We start from the raw sequence: 27,785 nt of genomic DNA, 5'->3' as shown, positions 1-27,785 counted from the left end.
AATAAACATCGTATACGTTATTTCAATTCAGTTAGTATATTTATGTGTTATACAAATACACGATATGAGAATATATAAACACATCTAGCTGAAATTATTGCTGCGTGGAATCTTTCGAGCATAACATTACTCGAATATATAGGTTAACAATGGCTTTGTATTAGACAATGCAAGTACTCAGACAGGCGGTTTATTTGTTTTGTCAGCAACAATAAACTTCCACATAAGGTATTTTAACTTTTGTGTTTTTCTTTCTATACTATTATGAATGACGCTGCTTTTTCATTGTCGCAATTCAACTCTGGCGGGCGTTGTTATTACGATGACTCACGAATCATTTGCATATGGCAAGCCAAAAGATGATCAAGACTTGAGCAAAAACTTCAGGAGGAATATCAGCCATTTGAGACAGTTTGCCAATGAAAACTATTCTATATTTTCACCTCATATTATGCTTCAAGGAACTCGTATCGGCAATATGAATAGTTCCAAACCTTCATATGACAAAACACGATAATTCTGCTTAAACTGTCAGTTCTTGCGCTTTAAGCGTCACAGTACCTCATAGCAAACTAACGTCCGAATTTAGCAGAGAATAATATAACTGTATGTTATGAACATGATCGTCGAATAAAGCGCATCATTCCAAATACTATTAACTAGCAAATCCCTCCAAACAACCAATCACATGTTAACACAAGATATTTTCCAAGCAAGCAATGTATAAGTGTGATAACAAAATCTACTTTAAAAAATAACATTTGATACCACGAACCAGTGTCATGTTTCCTTGTTTAGGTATATGAGTTCTTTTAAGCAATCATGTAGAACACAGTCGACGTAGAGTTTTAACATATAACATGTTATAATTTATTGCGTTACATCATGCTGTACAGGACAGATATATAGGACGACATGTCCAAGGTTACTTGATGACAGATGGAGAGACAGGGTGAACAAGGACGAGCAGACGGCATGCTTTAACTTATATATCAATATGCAAATACACAGCTCATTAGCATACAGGTGCAGATTATATAATGTAGTGCATCGTTTGCACACGTACATGCGAATGCATATTCAATAACATTACAACCAGCGAATGAAATTATGAAACGTTGATCTAATTAAGTTCCTCCTGTCCAACTAATTATGTTTTGTTTTACCATGATCATGAACGATCATTGCAAAGAATGAATCATACCAGTTCAATAAGAATTATGAATCGTCTGTTTATTTATAGGTAAGTACATTATAACATCGATATACTTCTATTGTTCGAAACTGAAAGTTGTTGAAAGACATGGAACTTTGTTGCGCAACGTCGATGACGAATACAAATGTTAGCAACACGCAACCAAGACGGTAGACAGAATAAAGGGATTAAATTCTATAACTGAAACTTTCGCATTAGGAATTATCGCAGAGTATAAGCGAAAGGATGCCAAAATATGTTGTTTTAATTCACATTAACGACATGTTGATTGTTCACTGCATAGTTGTAAGATGGTGGTGCACCTTGGATGTTTGAAGTATATGGTGTTTCCTGACCATCGGTTGTGATCACTGCAGGGTACGGGGCCTGGGAATTGAATGGCTGATATGGCACCTGGGTGGGTTGGTATGTAATCTAGAAATTTAGAATTGATGGGTATCAGATATCAGACGGAGTAAACTTATACATGAACATCATATCATATCATTAATCATATCATATTGTATCACTGTATTACTATAGTATTAAATCCTGTACTAATGACGTTTCGCGTACTTGTGAAGGAATTCTAACATCATGTCATATTGCATATTGAAAACTACATTATATGAACATATTTGGAATCTCGTTGTTTTAGTGCAAATAGTATACAATATTGGACATTTCTGTTAAGTAATGACATATTAACTGCACCTTAGCACATGATAGCAATTGCTATTCAAGCTATGAGCTGTTCAGTTTAAAACTTAAGCCGGTACTGGGTATCCATTACAATTTGTTAATTTGTAGTCACGATGTAACGAACAAATCCCAGAATGATATACGAGGGCATAACTTCATTGCTGAGTTTACTAAATTGACATCTTATAGATGAAATACCGATTACAAAATTAGTTCGTTACAAATAACAGATAAATTTGACGACTATAATTACTTGAGTATATCGACCTTTATTAAAAAAAAATGTGGGTAGTTTTAAGCGACCTAAACTTTATTAAATAAACATATTTTTACATTCACTTGTGTTAACGTCGTCATTTACATAAAACAGTCAGTTTGTCCACATTCAGTGAATAAGTTTTGCAATAATGTAGATCTGTAAGACTTAATACAATAATGAAAATTGTTATACCACCATCAATTATAACAGTAATATATATTTGTAGCTAAACTAAATAAATATATGTTACTCTTGAAGACATTCACGTTGGTGAGACGCTGGGACGTAGCCAAAAGTTTGAAATTTGAATTTGAAAAGGGGCACTTCTCACACAAGGAGCATTATTACACCTAATGTAGCGCCATCATTTACGAAGAAATTTTTGCTCAAAATGCCTCCCACGTTGCAGGAAATAAATAATAATATACAGTAAGAGCATTGTATAACGTAGCACACGAACTTACAGACAAAAAATTGAGAAGGGTCGCTTAGCTTACTTCAACCTGAAAAGAGGGCTTTAATGATATTTCGCGTGTTTAGTTAAATTTTCTTTTTCAGGGTACTAAATAGAGGGGACGATATCTTCCATTGCTACCCTGACTACGTCCCTGGCAGACGTCTTACTAAGACGTCTGCAATTCACAACGTTATTGTACTTTGGTAGAAGTTGTTGTTACTTCTTAAGATATCAGAGAAATAAAAGTTTGTCAAATTATCACAAGAACGTTCTTAGCAATGTAGTGTTGGACAACATTGTAAACAAATCTAAGGTAAGAGTGACCACACTTACCATTTGCTGAGGCTGATTGTTACTTCCAGGACAAACTGCAACACAAGTGAAGCTTGCTCCGATGATGGCAGCCAGGGATTGGATGGCACAGGTTACAGTCAATAAAATGTAAAGCGCAAAATGAGTGTTCGCCTGGTGTACGTCCCGAGCACCGTAGTAGTAGTACTGTTAACAAATACGTCATGATGACATCATAGCACATAAACTATACACGTTTTTAACTACATTGTAAGTTCTTTATTTGCCCAGAACAATGGTACATTTGGAATGTTTTGGAATGCCTCCGATGTACTCTGAATTCAAGGGTTTTGTTTTTATCAACGTACTTCTGTGGGTAAATGATTTGTATAAAAGCAGCAACAAAGAAGAAGAGAATGTTTTTTATTTCAACATGAGGATTTTTTTCAATTATAAAATTTGAAAAATTAATTAATCGGTGATTTAACGTCTGTTCTTTAACTAAAACGGCCTTTTTGCAAATAGTCAACAATGACAAGCGTAATATTCCGCTAGTAATAAATGAGGTCACGTGGAGAAAATGTGGTTTGCTGTTAATGACTGCAGGTCAAGTAACAGTTGCAACAAATTATTGCTCAACGCTATGGAATACGAATTTTGATTCACATATTTAGTTCACACTACATCTAAACGATGGTAATACTTACGTCGTTCTTCACTGAACCTACGCACTTTGCCACAACTGCTGAACTGATGAGGCCGCCACCACCAATGAGTGACGCAAAGATGGCCAGAATCATGTAAACAAAGACCTGCAATAATAAGAACATTTTGCAAGAAGGATTTTTTTTTTTAAATCGGGGTATCCATGGGGCCAGGCCGTTGAAGCCAATTCCCATTTAGAGAGGTTTTTCTACGCAGAACAAAACTGGATTATTTTTAGACGTAAACTTGTACATTTTGATGCACATGTATCTTTATGTATGTGACTAGGTCTGTGCTAATAACTGTTTTTTTTTAGAAATTTGGTGTGATCCGTATATTAATCGTAAGAACTACAATGTAGGCAACAAAGTAGAGTTAATGTAACACGACAGTACATTGAACCGTTATGTTCCTCGATCTCAAATAAACGAATATGAGTTATCAAGTTTCGAAGTTCCCACCTTTTACCAGATTGCAACTTGTGGTACCTAGTTATATCTACCTCGACAGTAGGTAGAACTAAAAACAATAATTCCGATCTGCAGATTTATTATACGCAGCTTCCATATGGACTAGACATTTCCATTGCGAAATTCTTGGTATAGGGTCACAACTCCAATTGTGGTAAAACTGGGTAATGCTTATATTATTCATGTGTCATAGTATCATTAATGAAATTGTTACATCAGTTTACTTCACAAAAACGATGTCCCTCACCCTTGCTTCGGAACAAGTAGCTTTCGGATATAATCAACAAGACGAACCAAGCAGAGGCTAAAATATTTATAATTAGATCTGTATATCGGGATATATTTGTGAGTTGGAAGAAGATTCTTCCTTATGATAACAATATTTCATTTTTGGTCAAATTTGCTGAAACTAAAAGATCATCATGTAATATTGTTTTCCGCTGTCACATATAAACAGCGTTGTATTGTTGATCTGTCACAATTAACTCACTCCGGAATGTATCAGCAGAAGCAGAACTGGATAAACGTTTGTTATATTTTCTATGTCATAAGACGATACTAATCATTTCTGAGATGATCATTTAGGATTTCATTTAAGCTGTGAAGCTTTTTTCCCCATTGAATGAATAGCAAAAGTGCAGATTTATCGAATATCTACTTTCGTTTTCACGGAACCTAGTGTTTATTCCGTTCAATATATTTCTTTAAACAGGAGAAGTTGTAAATATATCAAAGTTTAAGGATATTTTGGTACCAGCTTTAAAAAGTGGGTGAATGTTGTTTTTACAAAAGTACTACTGCTTGTGTATGTAACAACGGTTTTTCCACTGGCCCTATTTCGCTTGAGAGGGGAGTAAGGCAGGGATGCCCGCTAAGTCCTTATTATTTATTCTTGCAGTGGAAGTTTGCGCATTAAAAATTCAAAATAAACACTATATAAGAGGGATCAAAATGAATAATAAGAAAGTCAGGATCATGCAATACAGCTGATGACACAACTCCTTTTCTCGATCAGAGAAGAAGCTCTTTAAAGGAGGAATTGAACATTCTTAATCAACTGAGACTAGCTTCCGGATTGACCATTAACTTAACCAAATCAAGTCGTTTCCCGCTAGGTCCGCTTGTCTCCCATTGTCCGACCTTTTTTCAGAAATTTAACATCAGATTCACTCTTGGGCCCGTAAAGTTATGGCATTTTCTTTACTGGCAATGGAAATGATCTCTTCCATTTGAATTATGTTCCTAAGCTTTCTCGTCTTAAAAAGTGTTTGGAAGTGTTTGGAAGTGTAGGGATTTGACCCCGGTCGGTCGTAATGTTGTTGTTAAAACATGTGATTTGTCGCAGCTTGTTTTTCTCTTTCAGGTGCTTCCAAATCCACCTTCCCACTTTACTGAGGAGATAGAAAGTATAATTTTTGATTTTATATGAGCGGGAAATCCTGATAAAGTGAAACGCTCAGTCATGATTAATTCTGTCGGTGAGGGAGGGCTAAAGGTAACTCATATTTCTAGTTTTATAAATTCTTAAATGCACCTGGATTAAGCGGTACAATAGCGACCTACGTGGGTTGTGGAGAGTTTTTTTTCGACATTAACTTAGATCATACGTAAAAGAACTTTTATTTTACTCTAATTGCTCAAAGAATGACATCATTAATATTTCAAATCCTTTCACTTACCAAATCGTTAGTACGTGGTGTGAAATTTCTTTTATGAACCCGAATAGTAATTTTGGAAATCAAATAATCTGGAACAATTCCCACATACGTATTAACAATGATATTAATATATATAAGAATTTACTCTTGAAAAAATGTATATTATGTTGGGATTTTTTTGATAATGACGGAAGACCTCTCCTGTTTGATTGTTTCTAGCGCAAATTCCATATTATTCGTTTTCCTTTCACCCTATACAGGGGTTTAATTGATAGTATCCCGAAAAGTTGGAGAGGGGCTGCTTGCGTTAGAATAATTTTGAAAATGACAACATAATTCTATTCAATGAAGTTCTGATAGCCTCATCAGTCTCCCAACTAGCACATGTACTCGACAAGTGGTGTTCCATGTTATATATATACTACAAAACAACATGAAGAAGTTGTTACAAAACTATAGAAAATTTATGTTTGCATTGATGATAAACGATGAATAAACAGAGGGGGAAAAATAAGAAAAAAATAAATAAATAAAAATAATTATAATAATAATAATGATCATAATAATAACACAGATCAAAATTTTGGCCATTGGAAAGTCCTTTTCGACTATTTTTTGAAAAACGTTGTTGAGGATTTTCTTTTTAGCTGTAATTTCAAGCGAAATGATATTTTTAAGAAGGTTAAACACGAGTTTCTTCGCAACTGCTGTTGTGCTTGGAGCGATCTCACCTTTGAAACCCCGGTGGCGAATTACGGTGACCAGATTATCTGGAACAACAGTTTCATTAAGATTAATAATGAAGTAGTTTGGTACAGGAAGTGTTTTAATTCAAATGTGCTTTATGTCCGGGATTTTTATGACATGTCTGGCAGGTCTCTATCGTATACTGCTTTTATTGCTAAATTTAATTGTCCAAGCTTCCCCTTTACAAAGCTGAATGGGATTAAACATTCTATTCCACGAACGTGGTACCATCCAGATATTCATTACAGCTGCCGAAGCAACCATGTAGTCAGCAGGTTATGTTAGCGCAATTATATGGTACTACTAAGATTTGTCAATATGCTTATAACAAATTTAACAGCCGTTGTATTGAGCAACCACGCGGTTGTTTTAAATGGGACAATGGTTTTAAAGGCACCACTTTAAACTGGAGTGAAATTTTTGTTTCTTGTAGCAAGATTAGAGATACTAAATTAAGGAGCTTTCAGCACAAGTTTATCCATTGTATCATTGCTACAAATAGTTTTCTTAGTAAAATTAACATTATTGACGCCCCAAGTTGCAGTTTTTGTGGCGAGTCTACTGAAACTTCAGACCACCTTTACTGGCGCTGTAGCGCAGTTGGAGATATTTGGAACAAAATATATCTTGGAGTCTTTAATTCAAAAGTTGAAGTTGAGTACGAACACTTGTGTTTTGGTTATGATTATGAGAACAAAATGAAATGGTATAGCCTGACAATGTTTTATGCCAAATATTATATTTACCTTTGCAGAATTAACAAACGCGTTCCAAGTTATGATATTTTCAAGCATAAGCTTTCATTTTTCTTGAGTGTTGAAATGTATATACTTATCAATAACAAAAAGCACAAAGAAATTAAACTGCTAAGAGATTCTTTGCATTATTGATAAAAGAAATGTCCTTTTGGTGTCATGAAGCGAACTTTTTCTTTCTTTTCAACTTAATATATTGTGCAGAAGAGATGGATGCAAATAAAAATGAAAAAAAGAGATCATAATAATATAATAATAATAATAATTATAATAATAATAAAATAATAATAATAAAAATAATATTAATAATAATTAAATTATAATATTAATGTTAATAATAATATAAATATTATTCATTTGTTATCATTAATAATAATACTAATAATAACATAAATATTATTCATTCGTTATCATTAATAATACTACTACTACTACTACTACTACTAATAATAATAATAATAATAATAATAATAATAATAATAATTTTTTTTTTCTCCTGTTTATTTCTTCGACAGTATATATACAAAAACATACAATGTCAAATGTTATTTTGTTGTTACACAATAATTAATCGAGAATGAAGCTGTTTTTTAAGTCATCATATAAATAGCGTTTCTTACAGTACTGTTGAACTTTTACAGCAAACTTAAACTTATAAAAGAATGTTTCCGTGTCTAGTTGTACATTCCTTCTTGAGCAATCAGAAATATAAATCTTCATATGTAAAATCAGAAAATTATATGGACTATATTCCTGATATAGAAAATCAAAGAAAATATCTTCTTTCGAAAAGAAAAACTGCTTGTTCAATAGTCGTCTCTCAATATCTAAAATAAAATAGGAGACCAGGCTACAGTCCCAAAAGAGGTGTTCAATAGTCTCCTCATGTAGTTTACAAAAAGAACAATTTGGCGAGTCTACCATATTCATTTTAAAAAGCAATTTCTTCGTGGGGATAATTCTATGCAAAAATTTGAACTGAAAATATTGCAAACGTGCTTCAGTAATACTCTTGTATGGCATCCTAAACAACATCGCCCACTGCTCAGATTCAAAAGAATAAACAGTGTTCCACTTATTAAGTGAGGTGGGCAAAGAGGTTACCCCTTTTAGAAAAACCGGATAAAGTATGTGGGAAACGGAATAATTACCCATAATTTTCTCAAGTAAGAGTTCACTGACAGTAGGGTTATTATCGGTATCCTGTAAGCCGATTTCCAATGACGAGGAATCGCTTTAATTAAACCCCAGTAGTGAATAAACGAAAAATTACCAATATTGTAGGTCCTAACAAAAGTAAGGAAATCAAGAGGTCTATTATTAACATAAAAAAAGTCGGCAATTTTCATAATCCCCTTTTTGAACAGAATATCATAAAAAATGATCTTACTGTTAATTTTTACACTGGAATTATTCCAGATATACTCATTTCCAAAATTAGTATTAGGTGGGCATAAGATACTTCACACCAAGCATCCAAAACTTGGCGGAGAAAAATATTCTTAATAAAACTAATATCCGTTTTTGAACAATTACACTGGAAGAAGAATTTATTTCCATATGGCTTCAAAACGGTAGTGAAAAATATTTTCCAAGGGCTCTCATTAACAGAAAAATAACGGCGAACCCAAGTACACTTTAAGGATATCATAAAACTATCAATGTGTGTAACCCTTAGTCCTCCTTCATCAATAATATTGATCATAGTACTCCTCTTAACCTTGTCAGGCGCCCACACCAAATGAAATCGAAGATTATTCTTTCCACATCCTTAACAAAACTGGAGGGAGGGTTAGGTAAGACAAGGAATAGAAACACAAGTTGCGAAAGGGCAAGAGACTTAACTATGGTATTCCGGCCAATTGGGGTCATATCCCTGACAGACCACGAACGTAGGCATGATTTTAGTCGGGATAACTTTGGAGTATAGTTAAGCTCAAACAGATCATTTCTATTGTTCGTAAAGAAAATGCCCAAATAGCTAACTGGTCCACTGCTAACGGCAATACCACTGAATGAAGTAAAAGGCAAATCACGAGCAAAAGAGCCAAGAGGAAAAAGAACAGACTTATTATAATTGATAACCAACCCAGAAGGCTTCCTTCAAGTCACTTAAAATTTGCAAAGTTTTCTGCAATGAACCTCTAGAGCTATCTAAAACGAAAACAGTATCATCAGCATACTGTAAAAGTTTGTAATTATAGTTTCCTACACAAAGGCCCCTTATTTCCTTATTATACAAAACACTGAGTGATAAGAGTTCTGCACATAAAATAAACAAATAAGGACTCAAGGGGCAACCCTGCCTAACTCCTCTACCAATACGGAAGTAACCTGTTGAGTAGCCGTTATTGATTACGCAAGCCATACTATTATTGTAAAGTACAGAAACCCATTTCCTAAAATCTTCACCAAAATTAAAGTAAGCAAGGGTTTTCTGAATAAAACTCCATTCAATCTTGTCGAATGCCTTCTCAAAATCAACAAAAAACAAAAACCCTGAAATTTTACTGTCAGTTGTATAATCAATTAAATCCAAAATACATCTTATATTCTCGCCAATGAAACGACCCTTAATGAAACCAGTTTGTGTAGACCCTACAAGAGAAGAAATACAAGATTTAAGTCGAGTTGCCAAAACTTTAGCACCGATCTTATAGTCAGTATTGAGTAAAGTAATTGGCCGGTAGTTTTCAAGTTTGTTGGAGTCTTTACCCGGCTTGAGAATTAATGAAATAACCCCACGGGATTGTTCAGACGAAAGTAAGCCTGTACGAAAAGCATAATTCAAACTTGAAACCACTTGAGGGCCTATTAAGTGCCAGAACGTTTTATAAAAATTAGTGGATAATCCATCAGAGCCAGGACTTTTATCATTTGGCATAGAACTTAATGCCATCGAACATTCTTCTAATGTAGGCTCCCCTTCACATACGCTGAGATCAAAATCAAATACACTAGAGTCAGGAAGGTTACTAAAAAAGGCATCAGCCGATCCTGATTGTGAGCTATATAAGTTTGAATAAAAATCCAAAATTTCATCCGAAATACCTTTTTGGTCACCAATTTCTCTGCCTATATCATCCTTCAGAGTGGAAATCGTATTATGTATCTTATTTCTCTTTTCAAGGCTTAAGAAATACTTGCTATTTTTCTCCCCATCCTCAACCCATCTTGCTCTCGATCTGATTATAGTGCCACGCAATTTAAAATCGTAATAGCTAAGGAGCTCAGTTTGTGCTTCCTTTAATTGGGAACTGACAAAAGCTGACGGGTTTACAAACAGTTTATGCTCCAAACTTGAAATAATCTTGAGTAAATCATTTTCTCGACGACGCATAATAATAATAATAATAATAATAATAATAATAATAATAATAATAATAATAATAATAATAATAATAATAATAATAATAATAATAATAATAATAATAATAATAATAATAATAATAATAATAATAATAATAATAATAATAATAATAATAATAATAATAATAATAATAATAATAATAATAATAATAATAATAATAATAATAATAAAAATAATAATAATAATAATAATAATAATAATAATAAAAATAATAATAATAATAATAATAATAATAATAATAATAATAATAATAATAATAATAATAATAATAATAATAATAATAATAATAATAATAATAATAATAATAATAATAATAATAATAATAATAATAATAATAATAATAATAATAATAATAATAATACCTAATAATAATAATACCTAATAATACTAGCATTACGTCTCAAAATTAATCTCAGCAAATCCCAGTTTCTTCCCCTGGGTCCTTTCATTTGAAATAACCCAGCTCATGTCAATGAATTCATAATTTTGATTACTAACTCTCCTCTATTAGGTATCTTGGTATCAACTTCACTCACAATGGCAACGATCTCTTTCGCCTAAACTATGAGCAGAAGTTATCTAGGCTGAAACACCAACTTAGAGTTTGGAATGGGCGTGATCTCACACCTATTGGCAGAAACACAATAGTGAAGTCTTTTGCAATCAACCAACTCGTCTTCTTTTTTTCAGGTTCTGCCTACACCCCCAAAAGACTTTATTAATAAGATCCAAAACATTATTTTTGATTTGATTTGGAACGGGAATCCGGACAAAGTTAAGAGACTTACTATGTATAACCCAATTGAAAAGGGAGGTTTAAAAATAATACATATTCACAGTTTTGTGGAAGCTCTTAAAACCTCATGGGTCAAGCGTTACTGTAATAATGCCAACACTGGATATTGGAAGCTCTTTTTTCATTCCTCTCTTTCGCCGTTTGGTAAAGAGTTGCTTTTCAAATGTAATTTTCATGTCGAGGATATTTCCTGTATCAAAAATATCTTCATTAAGCAAATTTGCATGGCTTGGAGTAAAGTTACCTTTAAGAATCCTTCGGAACACTTTGGTGATCAAATCCTTTGGAATAATCATTTTATTAGAATTGATAATACCATTGTTTATGACAAAAAAACTTCACGTTGCCGGTTTACTGTTTGTCAAGGATATATTTTTGCCAGATGGGAAGCCATTGTCCTTCAATGCTTTTCTAACCAAATTTAAGATATTAAGGTATCCTTTTACTTATTTTCATGGGATCATTTCTGCAATTCCTAGAAGCTGGCAAGATTCTGTCATTTTAGTAAACGGTGTCGAGGAACAACAAGATCACCTTGTCAATCTCATGTCTAGCATTCCTAAATTGTCACAAATAGTCTATCCTCGCCTTATAGACTGTATTTCACTCCGGCCAAAAGCCTGCTCTAAATGGAGCGTTGCCTTTGACTTCTCTCAAGACGATTGGTTAGTGATATTTAAGGTGCCTTCCCGTACGCTTTCTGAAGCAAAAATACAATATTTCCAATTCAGATTTTTACACCGCATCTTAGGAACCAAGCGGCTTTTAAATTTAATGAAAATAGCGGCTTCTCCACTCTGTACTTTTTGCAATATTGAAGAGGAAACTATTGAACATTTATTCTGGTCCTGTCATGTGACGTCTAATTTCCTTTTAGATGGGAACAGAATTTTTTTGGTAGACAGTTTATCTGCTCAAAAAAAGATCTTTTCTTCGGTAAACTGGTAACAGGTTACGACCCATTGAATTTTTTTATCCTTCATATCAAATACTTTATCTTCAATTGTAAACAAAACAATGTTAAGCCTGACTGTTACGATTTCTTCTATAAAATGAAATTCATTCTTAACGTTAAGAAGCACATTGCCTCGAAGCGAAACTCTACTAGCTCTGCTCGTAGAAAATACATGGCATTAAAGACTTGCTTTTCTCATTCAATCAATGAACTTTGCAACTCTTGACTTAACCTCTGCTTATCATCTATGTTTTTCTGGATATGTTTACATATATTTCGGTATGTGTGGAGTAAGTGGAGACGAAGAAATACTCAATTCATAATCAATGTTCACATTATGTCAATAATTCTTTTGTATCATTCAGATGACATACCTATGTTATTATCAAAACTTTAAATATAATCGTTGTACCACAATACTTGTTAAATAATCGTGAATAAATGAGACGGGAAAAAATAATAATAATAATAAAAATAATAATAATAATAATAATTAAAATATAATATTAATAATAATAATCATAATAATAAAAAAAAATAATAATAAAAATAATATAATAATAATTATAATAATAATAATAAAAATAATAATCATAATCATAATCATAATCATAATCATAATCATAATAATTACAATAATAATAATAATAATAAATATAATAATAATAATTGCAGGTGGGAACTTACCATGGGCTTGTGTCGTATGCTTGCTATTCCAAAACATCCTGTGACAATGGCAAACTATAAAAAGAGAAAACACACGTTTAACCACATGGATTTGTAAATGTCATAGCTTTCTGATTATTTGTAGTCAAGTATATTCGTAGTTGTTCATTTAGCTTAAAACGAGATCATACCAAACGGTCTCATGGTTACAGTTTAAACTTTATATGTTATAGGTATATGTTTACATGTGAAGACGCAATGATATTTTATTGAGGTATTTAACATCTGTCATGGTAATAATGCTTTAAGATAATTACTGCTGTTTTGACTACAAATGATTAGAAAACCATTGCAGGAGACGTTACAGTTCAAACGCAAGTAGTTGATGCAGTAACGACCGTTTTGCATTCTTTTTTAACTTCTGTAAAAAAAAGACCATTTTGCTGGAAGGTTTAACTGTTTCTCCCTCTCCTCCCTCTCTCTGATGATCATAAGAATTAACCAGACGTCCCTTAGCTCTTCTTTGAAAGAAGGTCGTGGATCTCAAATATGATGATGAACCACTAAATAATTAGAAAAACATCACTTAGTTCCAAGCAAGACTTACCACGCCACCCCAGATTCCCCAAACAATATTGTCCATATTACAAACGAAAAAATCCAGTGGTACCGCTAACAGAACAATGGCCGAGATTATTTCGAAAACCCCCATCACAATAATGGCACCTCCGGTAATGACTCGTCCTGTCGATCCTTTCAATGATGAGTTATGATACTGCTGTTGATTCTGGCCCGATGGTGAAATTTGCTGAAATTGTGGTTGAGGTTGAGCCATCTCGAGTAAAGGTTTGTGCTCGGCGTATTTATTGGTAAAGTGTTTATCTATTAAAGGTAATCATGACAACAGTTTTATTATATCACCCAATATTATACCGTGTTCTCTTTCAAACGTTAGGATCAATTATGAAATTGGTTAATGTTTGCCCTGAGAAACATACAGTCATAAACCATGTGATGTAAAATTTATGTTTGGATACTATTACACAGAACCTTTCTTTGGTATGAACTATTCAAATCTTCATAATCACTCGCTTCAATGACAATTCAAGTACTAAAAGTTCATATAAACTTCTTTATCGATGATTCACGGTAATTCTTGATAATGCATGAAATTCAAGGAAGCATGGATTATGCATATAACATTAACAGTGGAAGCTTTACCAGTGAGAGATCACGTGTCAATGCGAATATCTATACATGGAATTGTATGTTGTGACGCCATATATTTTGGAAGCTTCACAACAAGTTTATATGCTTTCTTGTGCAACATACAAGTCTTATTAATAATGATCTCGTAAGCAGGCCTACACACAAACACACAGAACAACTCCGATGAAAACCTGTATGCTTACCAGTTATGGCAGCTGAATTAATCACTAACCATTACACTTTAGAACACACGTTAATTGTCAAAACCCTAGCATAGTTAAACGTAGGGAGAAAGTGATAATTACCTATGAAGACAGGAAAAATAAACCTGGAGATTGAACGAAATATCTCTGAGTACACTATACTGAGAACTACCCGTTATGTAGTACTTGGTTTGCTAAATAACAACTATAGACCATTGAACGTCGAAACGCAAAGTACAAAACCATTTTAACCGTGACGTCAATAGCACAATGAATCCCGTGCGTATCTTTGTATACCTTCATTTAAACTTCATTTAACCCTAAACTTCATTTAACCCGTGTTCATTCAAGCAAAGTTTCTCAGTCTATGTACTTTATTAAGTGAAATACAAAAGTTGATATTCCACATTCTCCCCTGTAATGTCTATTTATAGAACATTACTCAATTTGCTGTAATTTTACTGGTTGGTATCGTATTATAAAGGCGGTACCTATGACTTCAAACAGGAAATTTATTTGTTAGTATAGTACGGAATGGCAACAGAAAAAAATGAAAAGAAGCTTAAGGTCACATGATGGCGGAGATTGAGTGTGAGCCCCGACCTTCGCCATGACCCTCCCCGACGGGGACAGGGACGGGGACGGGGACCGGGACGGTAACGGGGACGGGGAAGGGGACAGGGACAGCTTCATATTGATAATGTTTCATTTGAATAATCAGGGATCAAAGATATCAAAAAGACCAACAATTTCCTCGTGATTTCATGGAACGAAAGTTAAGCATTGTATTAACATACCTCAAGGAATATCTTGTTTTGCATTTACACTGGGGAGCCTGTTTAATTCATCCCAAAGTATTCAGCTTTCAAAACAGTTAACTATAACAGTGCTATTAACACAAATACTAAGAGCATATTTACGCTAACATAGGGGTGTTAGCTCAGTGGTTAACGCCGGTGCCTTTCAATCATAAGGTCCCCGGTTCGAGTCACTCCAAGATTAATGTATGTCGTCCAGTTACAGAGTTGTGGACAATTGAAAATTCATAATCATACACGTTAAATATGAATGTAAGAGATTGACTTCGGTCAGCTTGCGGCTTTGATAAGCCAATGAGTTTTCTTCGCGAGAACCCGCTCGCAGGAGGATCTGAAATACATACAATACATATACATGTTAAGTTGGCGTCGAATGTTGACAGGATTATCTATATGACTTATTTAGTTTCAATTGGTAATGAAGATGTTTGGAAGTTTCTGCATATTAGTTTTGGTCATGCAATCTAGTGACAACAGCCGCATTATAGTGATGACATACTTGTACTCATTTATAATAAAGAAGCCATTTATCCACTCAGGAATCTAAGTTCAATTGTACTTTCAAATGAAAAACTCCAAAAGTAGCTTTCGCAATCGCACCACCATTATTCTGATATAAAGTCCTCCACCCAGTGGTGACCTTGAAGACACGTGTAGGGCGTTTATTGCATAATTCACAAAGTTATCCAAAAATCCGTGGTCAAGCAAGAAAACAACATCAAAGATAACAAATCATACTGAATTGTGGTCTTATTAGTGATTTATTTCTTTTCATTACAATCGTCTACATCGTCCACAAAATACAAAAAAAAAAAACGTTACGTAGATAGCCTTTTCAAAAAGTTGGCAGTTCTATAAACTATTACTGAAGATAAACAAATGAGAGCATTATATAATACGTTGATATGATGACAACAGTTTTATAATCCTGTCAGGTTAGAATCACAGTCGATCGTTTTTCAAATGACCAACGTTACCAATGCGGCGACACTTGAATCTCTTTCCACACATGAATACAAATGCTGGTTAGGAAGACATACAAATTTTCTCTTACTAAACATGTCCACAATCAGAAGACGTCTACGTTTCAAATTGTTACATTAAAGTCTGATGTTAGTGACTGCTCAAGTTATATGGAACTTCGCCGGATGCAACGTAGTCATCCCATGCCAGATTTAAACAAGTATTACCAGGGCAGTTTATCAATTATAGTGTCAATTGGAGATTTCGGGATGAACATTTTCCGAATATCGATAGAAAGGGACGGCTGCAGTCGATTGTTGGTTAGGTAAGTGATTATACAGTTTCGGATTGATTGGTAATTGTTACTGTAGAGAGGTGCGAATGATAGAAGATGCAAAAATACATAAACTATCATACAATAAGTGTTATTTTCGCATTCGTTTCGGGATTCCAGGTTCACCGATGCAATGTTTAAGTGATCTTAAATATTGCGTAATGTATATTACCGCTCTAAACAACAACACAAACTTTTCTTTAAAGGTGTAAAAACAACATTTGTTTGCCGGGGGTATATCGGTTTCGACCGACGAGTTTTCTTGACCGACTACCGTGACTACCCGTAGCATTGTATTTTTATAATCATTTAAGTCATATATTCAACGTCATTTATTCACTTAATTATCGAAGTAATTTGTACACAACTTACTTTCATATTAGTTTACATTAAAACAATTTCCTTACATATTAAGTCACAATTTAACACATGCATGACTACTAGATTACCGATTTCGGGCTAATTCGGGCAGTTTGTAATAAAATATTCTAGACACCATTTACTCTCTACCTGGGATATATTATGAAGTCGTGACAAGTAAAGTACAACCATTAATATGCCAACACAATATCATGCGATTGAAAAGGGATATAACTGCCATACTTAACTAGTAAATCCTGGTCAAAGTGTAATAATATTAAAATAAAACATGTATCACTACGAAATTTAAGCTTTTCCGAAACATAGTAAATGTACTGTATGGGTTGAGAGGAAGAGAATTTTTTTTTACAAACACACATCAGTTATATGTAGCCGTGAATTGAGTAAAATGACTAGTAATCAATCATCACGATATTCAATGAACAGTATTTGGTAAGGCTATATCACATACCAAGACAGTGCTGTATTGGCAGCAGTTACTATCTTGTTCTATCTTGCAACCGGACATATCTTTGGAATTTCTACATACAACGTATCAAAAAATTGTGTTTTTAATGATGTTAAGTACTTGTTAATGTAATGTACATGTCACTCCAGAGGATCCCTTTAAGGAATGGCTAGATCTTTCTTTACAAACCAATGCATTAACAATAAGAGTCTTGTCTCAGTTGAGGAGATAATCTAATCAATTCATTCGAACTTAAATGACCATTTTATTCATCCATCAATGACACGTGAATATTGTATAAGCAATCTCTTGCAGTTAAGATATCTAGCGTGTTCAAAAGATAAATAAACATCGTATACGTAATTTCAATTCAGTTAGTATATGTATGTGTTATACAAATACACGATATGAGAATATATAAACACATCTAGCTGAAATGATTGCAGCGTGGAATCTTTCGAGCATAACATTACTCGAATATATAGGTTAGCAATGGCTTTGTATTAGACAATGCAAGTACTGAGACTGGCGGTTTATTTGTTTCGTCAGCAACAATAAACTTCCACATAAGGTATTTAACTTTTGTGTTTTTCTTTCTATACTATTATGGATGACGCTGCTTCTTTATTGTCGCATTTCAACTCTGTCGGGCGTTGTTATTACAATGACTCACGAATCATTTTGCCTATGGCAAGCCAAAAGATGATCAAACTTGAGCAGAAACTTCGGGTGGAATATCTGCCATTTGAGACAGTTTGCCAATGAAAACTGTTCTATATTGTCACCTCATATCATGCTTCAAGAACTCGTATCGGCAATATGAATAGTTCCAAACCTTCATATGATAAAACACGATCATTCTGCTCAAACTATCAGTTCTTGCGCTTTAAGCGTCACAGTACCTCATAGCAAACTAACGTCCGAACTTAGCAAAGAATAATATAGTGGGATGTTATGAACATGTTCGTTGAATAAAGCACATCATTTCAAATAATATTAATTAGCAAATCGCTCCATACAGCCAATCACATTTTAACATAAGATAATTTCTAAGCAAGCAATGTATAAGTGTTGTAAAAAATCTTCTTTAAAAAAAATAACATTTGATACCACGAACCAGCGAATGAAATTATGAAACGTTGATCTAACAAAGTTCCTCCTGTCCAACTAGTTATGTTTTGTTTTACCATTATCATGAACAATAATTGCAAAGAATGAATCAAACCAGTTCAATAAGAATTATGAATCGTTTATTTATTTATATGTAAGTTCATTATAACAACGATATACTTCTATTGTTCGAAATTGACAGTTGTTGAAAGACATGGAACTTTGTTGCGCAACGTCGATGACGAATACAAATGTTAGCAACCAGCAACCAAGACGGTAAACAGAATAAATCGATTAAACTCTTTTACTGAAACTTTCGCATTAGGAATTATCGCAGAGTATAAGCGAAAAGATGCCAAAATATGTTGTCTTAATTCGCATAAACGACCTGTTGATTGTTCGCTTCATAGTTGTAAGATGGTGGTACACCTTGGATGTTTGAAGTATATGGTGTTTCCTGACCATCGGTTGTGATCACTGCAGGGTACGGGGCCTGGGAATTGAGTGGCTGATATGGCACCTGGGTGGGTTGGTATGTAATCTAGAAATTTAGAATTGATGGGTATCAGATATCAGACGGAGTAAACTTATACATGAACATCATATCATATCATTAATCATATTATGTCATATCATATTGTATCACTATATTACTATAGTATTAAATCATGTACTAAAGACGTTTCGCGTACTTGTGAAGGAATTCTAACATCATGTCTATTGCAGATTGATAACTATATTATATAAATATATTTGGAACTTCGTTGTTTTAGTGCAAATAGTATATAAACTGGACCTTAAAAAAAAATAATGACATATTTATTGCACCTTAAAACATGATAGCAATTGCTATCCAAGCTATGTGGTGTTCAGTTTAAAACTTAAGCAGGTATTGGGTATCCATTGCAATCGGTTAATTAGTAGTTACGAAATAACGAATATATCCCAGAATGAATTTCCTAAGTTGACATTTTATGTCTAGATAAAAACCGATTAAAGAATTAGATTGTTACAAGTAACAGATATATTCGACCACTATAATTACTTGAGTATATCGACTTTTATTTTTAAAATGTGGGTAGTTTTAAGCGACGTTTACAAATTATATATACATTCACTTGTGTTATCGTCGTCATTTACATAAAGAAGGCAGTTTGTCCACATTCAGTGCATAAGTGTTGCAATCATGTAGATCTGTAAGACTTAATACAATAATGACAATTGTTATACCACCATCAATTATAACAGTAATATATATTTGTAGCTAAACTAAATAAATATATGTTACTCTTGAAGACATTCACGTTGGTGAGACGCTGGGACGTAGACAAACATTTGAAATGGTGGAGTAGAATTTGAAAAGGGCACTTGTCACAAAAGGAGCATTATTACACCTAACGTAGCGCCATCATTTACAAAGAAAAGTTTTGCTCAAAATGCCTCCCACGTTGCAAGAAATAAATAATAATAGTATTGTTTAACTAGCACACGAAATTTCAGGGAAAGATTGAGAAGGGTCGCTTAGCTTACTTCAACCTGAAAAGAGGGCTTTAATGATATTCCCTGTTTTCAGTTAAACTTTATTTTTCAGGGTACTGAAAGGGAGGGGCGATATTTCCCACTGTTCCCCTGGCTACGTCCCTAGCAGACGTCTTACTAATACGTCTGCAATTCACAACGTTATTCTACTTTGATAGAAATTTTTCTTAAGATATCAGGGAAATAAAGGTTTGTCAAATTATCACGATAACGTTCTTAGCAATGTATACGTTAGGACAACATTGTAAATAAATCTAAGGAAACAGTGACCACACTTACCATTTGCTGACGCTGATTGTTACTTTCAGGACAAACTGCAACAACGGTGAAGCTTGTGCCGATGATGGCAGCTAGTGTCTGGATGGCAAAGGTTACAGCCAATAAGATGTTAAACGCCAAATGGGTGTTCTGTGGGAAAATGATTTGTATACAAGCAACAACAAAGAAGAGTAGAGATTTTTTTTTTTTTTTACCAAGTGAATTTCTTTCAATAGTTAAATTTGAAAAATTAACTTAGCGGTGATTTAACGTCTGTTCTTTAACTAAAACGGCCTTTTTGCAAACAATTAACAATGAAAACCGTAGTATTCCGTTAATAATAAATGAGGTCACGTAGAGAAAATGTGGTTTGCTGTTAATGACAGGTCTTAGTAACAGTTGCAACAAACTATTGCTTAACGCTATGGGATACGAATTTTGATTCACATACACCACATCTAAACGATGGTAATACTTACGTCGTACTTCAATGAACCTACGCACCTTGCCGCAGTTGCTGAATTGATGAGGCCGCCACCACCAATGACTGACGCAAAGATGGCCAGAATCATGTAAACAAAGACCTGCAATAATAAGAACATTTTGCAAGAAGGATTTTTTTTTTAAATCGGGGTAACCATGAGGCCATGCCGTTGAGCCAATTCCCAATTAGAGAAGTTTTTCTACGCAGAACAAAATTGGATTATTTTTAGACGTAAACTTGAAAATTTTGATGCACATGTATCATTATGTAAGTGACTAGGTTTACAGGGAAGGTTGGGCTACTAACTGTTTTTTGTTGTTGTAATTTGGTGTGATCCGTATGTGAATCGTAAGAACAACAATGTAGGCAACAACGTAGAGTTAATGTAACACGACAGTACATTGAACCGTTATGTTCCTCGATCTCAAATAAACGAATATGAGATATCAATTTTCGAAGTTCCCACACGTTACGAGATTGCAACTTGTGGTACCTAGTTATATCTACCTCGACAAAAGGTAGTACTGAAAAAAATAATTCCGATCTGCAGAGTTATTATACTCAGCTTCCATATGGACTAGACCTTTCCCTTGCGAATTCTTGGTATAGGGTCACATCTCCAGTTGTGTAAAACTGGATAATGCTTATATTATTCATGTGTCATAGTATCTTTAATGAAATTGTTACAACAGTTTACTTCACAAAAACCCTTACTTCCGAACAAGTAGCTTTCTGATATAATCTACAAGACGAACCAAGCAGAGGCTAACATATTTATAATTAGATCTGTATATCGGGATATATTTGTGAGTTGGAAGAAGATTCTTCCTTATGATAACAATATTTCATTTTTGGTCAAATTCGCTGAAACTAAAAGATCATCATGTAATATAGTTTTCCGCTGTCACATATAAACAGCGTTGTATTGTTGATCTGTCACAATTAACTCACTCCGAAATGTATCAGCAGAAAGCAGAATAGGATAAACGATTGTCCTATTTTCTATGTCATAAGACGATACTAATCATTTCTGAGATGATCATTTAGGATTTCATTTAAGCTGTGAAGCTTTTTTCCCCATTGAATGAATAGCAAAAGTGCAGATTTATCGAATATCTACTTTCGTTTTCACGGAACCTAGTGTTTATTCCGTTCAATATATTTCTTTAAACAGGAGAAGTTGTAAATATATCAAAGTTTAAGGATATTTTGGTACCAGCTTTAAAAAGTGGGTGAATGTTTTTTACAAAACTACTACTGCTTGTGTATGTAACAACGGTTTTTCCACTGGCCTTTTTTCGCTTGAGAGAGGAGTAAGGCAGGGATTCTTGCAGTAGAAGTTTGTGCATTTAAAATTCAAAATAAACACTATATTAGATGGATCAAAAGTAATAATAAGCAAGTCAGGATCATGCAATACAGCTGATGACACAACTCTTTTTCTCGATCAGAGAAGAAGCTCTTTAAAGGAGGAATTGAACATTCTTAATCAACTGAGACTAGCTTCCGGATTGACAATTAACTTAACCAAATCAAGTCGTTTCCCGCTTGGTCCGCTTGCCTCCCATTGTCCGACCTTTATTCAGAAATTTAACATCAGATTCACTCTTGGGCCCGTAAAGTTATTAGGCATTTTCTTTACTGGCAATGGAAATGATCTCTTCCGTTTGAATTATGTTCCTAAGCTTTCTCGTCTTAAAAAGTGTTTAAGTGTTTGGAAGTGTAGGGATTTGACCCCGATCGGTCGTAATGTTGTTGTTAAAACATTTGCTTTGTCGCAGCTTGTTTTTCTCTTTCAGGTTTGTTCCAAATCCACCTTCCCACTTTACTGAGGAGATAGAAAGTATAATTTTTGATTTTATATGAGCGGGAAATCCTGATAAAGTGAAACGCTCAGTCATGATTAATTCTGTCGGTGAGGGAGGGCTAAAGGTAACTCATATTTCTAGTTTTATAAAGTCTTAAATGCACCTGGATTAAGCGGTACAATAGCGACCTACGTGGGTTGTGGAGAACTTTTTCGACATCAACTTAAGATCTTACGTAAAAGAACTTTTATTGTACTCTAATTGCTCAAAGAATGACATCATTAATATTTCAAATCCTTTCACCTGTGAAATTTCTTTTATGAACCCGAATAGTAATTTTGGAAATCAAATAATCTGGAACAATCCCCACATACGTATTAACAATGATATTAATATATATAAGAATTTACTCTTGAAAAAATGTATATTATGTTGGGATTTTTTTGATAATGACGGAAGACCTCTCCTGTTTGATTGTTTCTAGCGCAAATTCCATATTATTCGTTTTCCTTTCACCCTATACTGGGGTTTAATTGATAGTATCCCGAAAAGTTGGAGAGGGGCTGCTTGCGTTAGAATAATATTGAAAATGACAACATAATTCTATTCAATGAAGTTCTGATAGCCTCATCAGTCTCCCAACTAGCACATGTACTCGACAAGTGGTGTTCCATGTAATATATATACTACAAAACAATATGAAGAAGTTGTTACAAAACTATAGAAAATTTATGTTTGCATTGATGAACGATGAATAAATAGAGGGGGAAAAATAAGAAAAAAATAAATAAATAAAAATAATTATAATAATAATAATGATCATAATAATAATACAGATCATAATTTTGGCTATTGGAAAGTCCTTTTCGACTATTTTTTGAAAAACGTTGGTGAAGATTTTCTTTTTAGCTGTAATTTCAAGCGAAATGATATTTTTAAGAAGGGTAAACACGAGTTTCTTCGCAACTGCTGTTGTGCTTGGAGCGATCTCACCTTTGAAACCCCGGTGGCGAATTACGGTGATCAGATTATCTGGAACAACAGTTTTATCAAGATTAATAATGAAGTAGTTTGGTGCAGGAAGTGTTTTAATTCAAATGTGATTTATGTCCGGGATTTTTATGACATGTCTGGCATGTCTCTATCGTATACTGCTTTTATTGCTAAATTTAATTGTCCAAGCTTCCCCTTTACAAAGCTGAATGGGATTATACATTCTATTCCACGTACGTGGGTACCATCCAGATATTCATTACAGCTGCCGAAGCAACCATGTAGTCAGCAGATTATGTTAGCGCAATTATATGGTACTACTAAGATTTGTCAATATGCTTATAATAAATTTAACAGCCGTTGTATTGAGCAACCACGCGGTTGTTTAAAATGGGACAATGATTTTAAAGGCACCACTTTAAACTGGAGTGAAATTTTTGTTTCTTGTAGCAAGATTAGAGATACTAAGTTAAGAAGCTTTCAGTACAAGTTTATCCATTTTATCATTGCTACAAATAGTTTTCTAAGTAAAATTAACATTATTGACGCCCCAAGTTGCAGTTTTTGTGGCGAGTCTACTGAAACTTTAGACCATCTTTACTGGCGCTGTAGCGCAGTTGGAGATATTTGGACAAAATATATCTTGGAATCTTTAATTCAAAAGTTGAAGTTGAGTACGAACACGTGTGTTTTGGTTATGATTATGAGAAAAAAAATCAATATTTTATGCCAAATATTTTATTTACCTTTGCAGAATTAACAAAAGCGTTCCAAGTTATGATATTTTCAAGCATAAGCTTTCATTTTTCTTGAGTGTTGAAATGTATATCCTTATCAATAACAAAAAGCACAAAGAAATTAAACTGCTAAGAGATTCTTTGCATTATTGATAAAAGAAATGTCCTTTTTGGTGTCATGAAACGATTTTTTTCTTTCTTTTCAACTTAATATATTGTGCAGAAGAGATGGATGCAAATTAAACATGGAAAAAAAAAATCATAATAATATAATAATAATTATAATAATAATAAAATAATGATAATATTAAAAATAATACTAATAATAATTAAATTATAATATTAATGATAATAATAATATAAATATTATTCATTTGTGATCATTAATAATAATTAATATTATTAATGATTATAATAATAATAATAATAATAATAATAATAATAATAATAATAATAATAATAATAATAATAATAATAATAATAATAATAATAATAATAATAATAATAATAATATTAATAATAATGATAATAACAATGATAATAATAATAATAATAATAATAATAATAATAATAATTACAACAATAATAATAATTACAACAATAATAATAATTACAACAATAATAATAATTACAACAATAATAATAATTGCAGGTGGGAGCTTACCATGGACTTGTGTCGTATGCTTGCTATTCCAAAACATCCTGTGACAATCGCAAACTATAAAAAGAGAAAACACACGTTTAACCACATGGATTTGTAAATGTCATAGCTTTCTGATTATTTGTAGTCAAGTATATTCGTAGTTGTTCATTTAGCTTAAAACGAGATCATACCAAACGGTCTCATGGTTACAGTTTAAACTTTATATGCTATAGGTATATGTTTACATGTGAAGTTGCAATGATATTTTATTGAGGTATTTAACATCTGTCATGGTAATAATGCTTTAAGATAATTACTGCTGTTTTGACTACAAATGATCAGAAAACCATTGCAGGAGACGTTACAGTACAAACGCAACTAGTTGATGCAGTAACGACCGTTTTGCATTCTTTTTCAACTTCTGTAAAAAAAAACCCATTTTACTGGAAGGTTAAACGGTTTCTCCCTCTCCTCCCTCTCTCTGATGCTCATAAGAATTAACCAGACGTTCCTTAGCTCTTCTTTGAAAGAAGGTCGTGGATCTCAAATATGATGATGAACCACTAAATAATTAGAAAAACATCACTTAGTTCCAAGCAAGACTTACCACGCCACCCCAGATTCCCCAACCAATATTGTTCATATTACAAACGAAAAAATCCAGTGGTACCGCTAAGAGAACAATGGCCCAGATTATTTCGAAAACCCCCATCACAATAATGGCACATCCGGTAATGACTCGTCCTGTCGATCCTTTCAGTGATGAGTTATGATACTGCTGTTGATTCTGGCCCGATGGTGAAAGTTGCTGAAATTGTGGTTGAGGTTGAGCCATCTCGAGTAAAGGTTTGTGCTCGGCGTATTTATTGGTAAAGTGTTTATCTATTAAAGGTAATCATGACAACAGTTTTATTATATCACCCAATATTATACCGTGTTCTCTTTCAAAAGTTAGGATCAATTATGAAATTGGTTAATGTTTGCCCTGAGAAACATACAGTCATAAACCATGTGATGTAAAATTTATGTTTGGATACTATTACACAAAACCTTTCTTTGGTATGAACTATTCAACTCTTCATAATCACTCGCTTCAATGACAATTCAAGTACTAGAAGTTCATATAAACTTCTTTATCGATGATTCACGGTAATTCTTGGTGATGCATGAAATTTAAGGAAGCATGGATTCTGCATATAACATTAACAGTGGAAGCTTTACCAGTGAGAGATCACGTGTCAATGCGAATATCTATACATGGAATTGTATGTTGTGACGCCATCTCTCAAAATACTACACAAATTGAATATACCAGCATTAAATAAATTATATCAGTAAAGACGTCCTCCCTCCTAACATTGTCATGGTTTTATTTCATTTTCAGAGTCTCTCATCAATTACAGTGACTATACTTTACTATAATGTTAGACTATAGTTCTGTTATAGCAAAACCGGATCCATCCAACAACACAATACACACCAAATTTAATTGCGTTTTCTTGTCGGAGTGAGGAACTAAATTAAAATATTGTTACTTGCCAATGGAGAATAATCTTCTACTCACAACGCTCTTAATTGGTCAAAGCGAATGCAATCGCTTTGGGCAAACGGTGTAGGACATATATTTTGGAAGCTTTACAACAAGTTTATATGCTTTCTTGTGCAACGTACAATATCTTATCAATAATGACCTCGTACGCAGGCCTACTCACAAACACACAGAACAACTCCGATGAAAACCCGTATGCTCACAAGTTATGACAGCTCAAATAATCACTTACCATTATACTTTACATCACACGTAAATTGTTAAAATCCTAGCATAGTTAAACGAAGGGAGAAAGTAGAAAGCGACATGATAATTACCTATGAAGACAGGAAAAATAAACCTGGAGATTGAACGAAATATCTCTGAGTACACTATACTGAGAACTACCCGTTATGTAGTACTTGGTTTGCTAAATAACAACTATAGATCATTGAACGTCGAAACGCAATGTACAAAGCCATTTTAACCGTGACGTCAATAGCACAATGAATCCCGTGCGTATCTTTGTATACCTTCATTTAAACTTCATTTAACCCTAAACTTCATTTAACCAGTGTTCATTCAAGTAAAGTTTCTCAGTCTATGTACTTTATTTAGTAAAATACAAAAGTTGATATTCCACATTCTCCCATGTAATGTCTATTTATAGAACATTACTCAATTTGCTGCAATTTTACTGGTTGGTATAGTATTATAAAGTTGGTACCTATTACTTCAAACAGGAAATTTATTTGTTAGTATAGTACGGAATGGCAACAGAAAAAGAAAAGAAAAGAAGCTTAAGGTCACATGATGGCGGAGATTTGGGGGTGAGCCCAGGCCTTCGCCATGACCCTCCCCGACTAGGACAGGGACGGGGACGGGGACCGGGACGGTTACGGGGACGGGACCGGGAAGGGGACCGGGACAGCTTCATATTGATAATGTTTCATTTGAATAATCAGGGATCAAAGATATAAAAACCAACAACCAAAATTTCCTCGTGATTTTATAGAACGAAATATTAGCAGTGTATTAACATACCTCAAGGAATATTTGTTTTGCAATTACACTGGGGAGCCTGTTTAATTGTTCACATAAAATATTCAGCTTTTCAAAACAGTGCTATTAACACGAATATCAATGAGCATATTTACGCTAACATAGGAGTGTTAGCTCAGTGGTTAACGCTTGTGCCTTTCAATCATAAGGTCCCCGGTTCGAGTCATTCCAAGATTACTGTTTGTCGTCCAGTTACAGAGTTGTTGACAATTGAAACATATAATCATTGACGTTAAATATG

At 33.6% G+C, this 27,785-nt stretch overlaps 2 protein-coding genes across 2 annotated transcripts; both read right to left on the bottom strand.

Annotated features, from left to right (window-relative positions):
* Nucleotides 1–841: 841 nt before the first annotated feature.
* LOC139970266 (uncharacterized) lies at nucleotides 842–14,689 on the bottom strand. The gene is made up of 6 exons (XM_071975936.1): nucleotides 14,541–14,689; nucleotides 13,634–13,908; nucleotides 13,048–13,101; nucleotides 3,612–3,716; nucleotides 2,947–3,111; nucleotides 842–1,630 (listed from the first exon to the last, which is right to left on the bottom strand). The coding sequence occupies exons 2-6, from the start codon at nucleotides 13,859–13,861 to the stop codon at nucleotides 1,460–1,462; spliced, it is 723 nt and encodes a 240-aa protein (XP_071832037.1). The 5' UTR covers nucleotides 13,862–13,908; nucleotides 14,541–14,689; the 3' UTR covers nucleotides 842–1,459.
* Nucleotides 14,690–15,529: 840 nt separating this feature from the next.
* Nucleotides 15,530–27,062, bottom strand: LOC139970268 (uncharacterized). Its single transcript, XM_071975939.1, has 6 exons — nucleotides 26,821–27,062; nucleotides 25,562–25,836; nucleotides 24,976–25,029; nucleotides 20,769–20,873; nucleotides 20,311–20,439; nucleotides 15,530–19,033 (listed from the first exon to the last, which is right to left on the bottom strand). Exons 2-6 carry the CDS (start codon nucleotides 25,787–25,789, stop codon nucleotides 18,863–18,865), a joined length of 687 nt encoding a protein of 228 aa, XP_071832040.1. The 5' UTR covers nucleotides 25,790–25,836; nucleotides 26,821–27,062; the 3' UTR covers nucleotides 15,530–18,862.
* Nucleotides 27,063–27,785: the final 723 nt, after the last annotated feature.

The sequence above is a fragment of the Apostichopus japonicus genome, chromosome 7 (assembly GCF_037975245.1).
Source record: "Apostichopus japonicus isolate 1M-3 chromosome 7, ASM3797524v1, whole genome shotgun sequence".
Classification (NCBI taxonomy): Eukaryota; Metazoa; Echinodermata; class Holothuroidea; order Aspidochirotida; family Stichopodidae; genus Apostichopus; species Apostichopus japonicus.
This window is presented reverse-complemented; position numbering and strand designations above follow the sequence as displayed.

What these genes read in the sequence shown, in the direction of transcription:
- LOC139970266 (XM_071975936.1), bottom strand. Translation starts at nt 13,861, where the DNA reads ATGGCTCAACCTCAACCACAATTTCAGCAAATTTCACCATCGGGCCAG. An exon ending in GGGGAATCTGGGGTGGCGTG is followed by an intron (nt 13,102 to 13,633) that starts GTAAGTCTTGCT and finishes CTCTTTTTATAG; the next exon opens with TTTGCCATTGTCACAGGATG. An exon ending in TAGGTTCAGTGAAGAACGAC is followed by an intron (nt 3,112 to 3,611) that starts GTAAGTATTACC and finishes ATTTGTTAACAG; the next exon opens with TACTACTACTACGGTGCTCG.
- LOC139970268 (XM_071975939.1), bottom strand. Translation starts at nt 25,789, where the DNA reads ATGGCTCAACCTCAACCACAATTTCAGCAACTTTCACCATCGGGCCAG. An exon ending in GCATACGACACAAGTCCATG is followed by an intron (nt 20,874 to 24,975) that starts GTAAGCTCCCAC and finishes TTATTATTGCAG; the next exon opens with GTCTTTGTTTACATGATTCT. An exon ending in TAGGTTCATTGAAGTACGAC is followed by an intron (nt 20,440 to 20,768) that starts GTAAGTATTACC and finishes ATTTTCCCACAG; the next exon opens with AACACCCATTTGGCGTTTAA.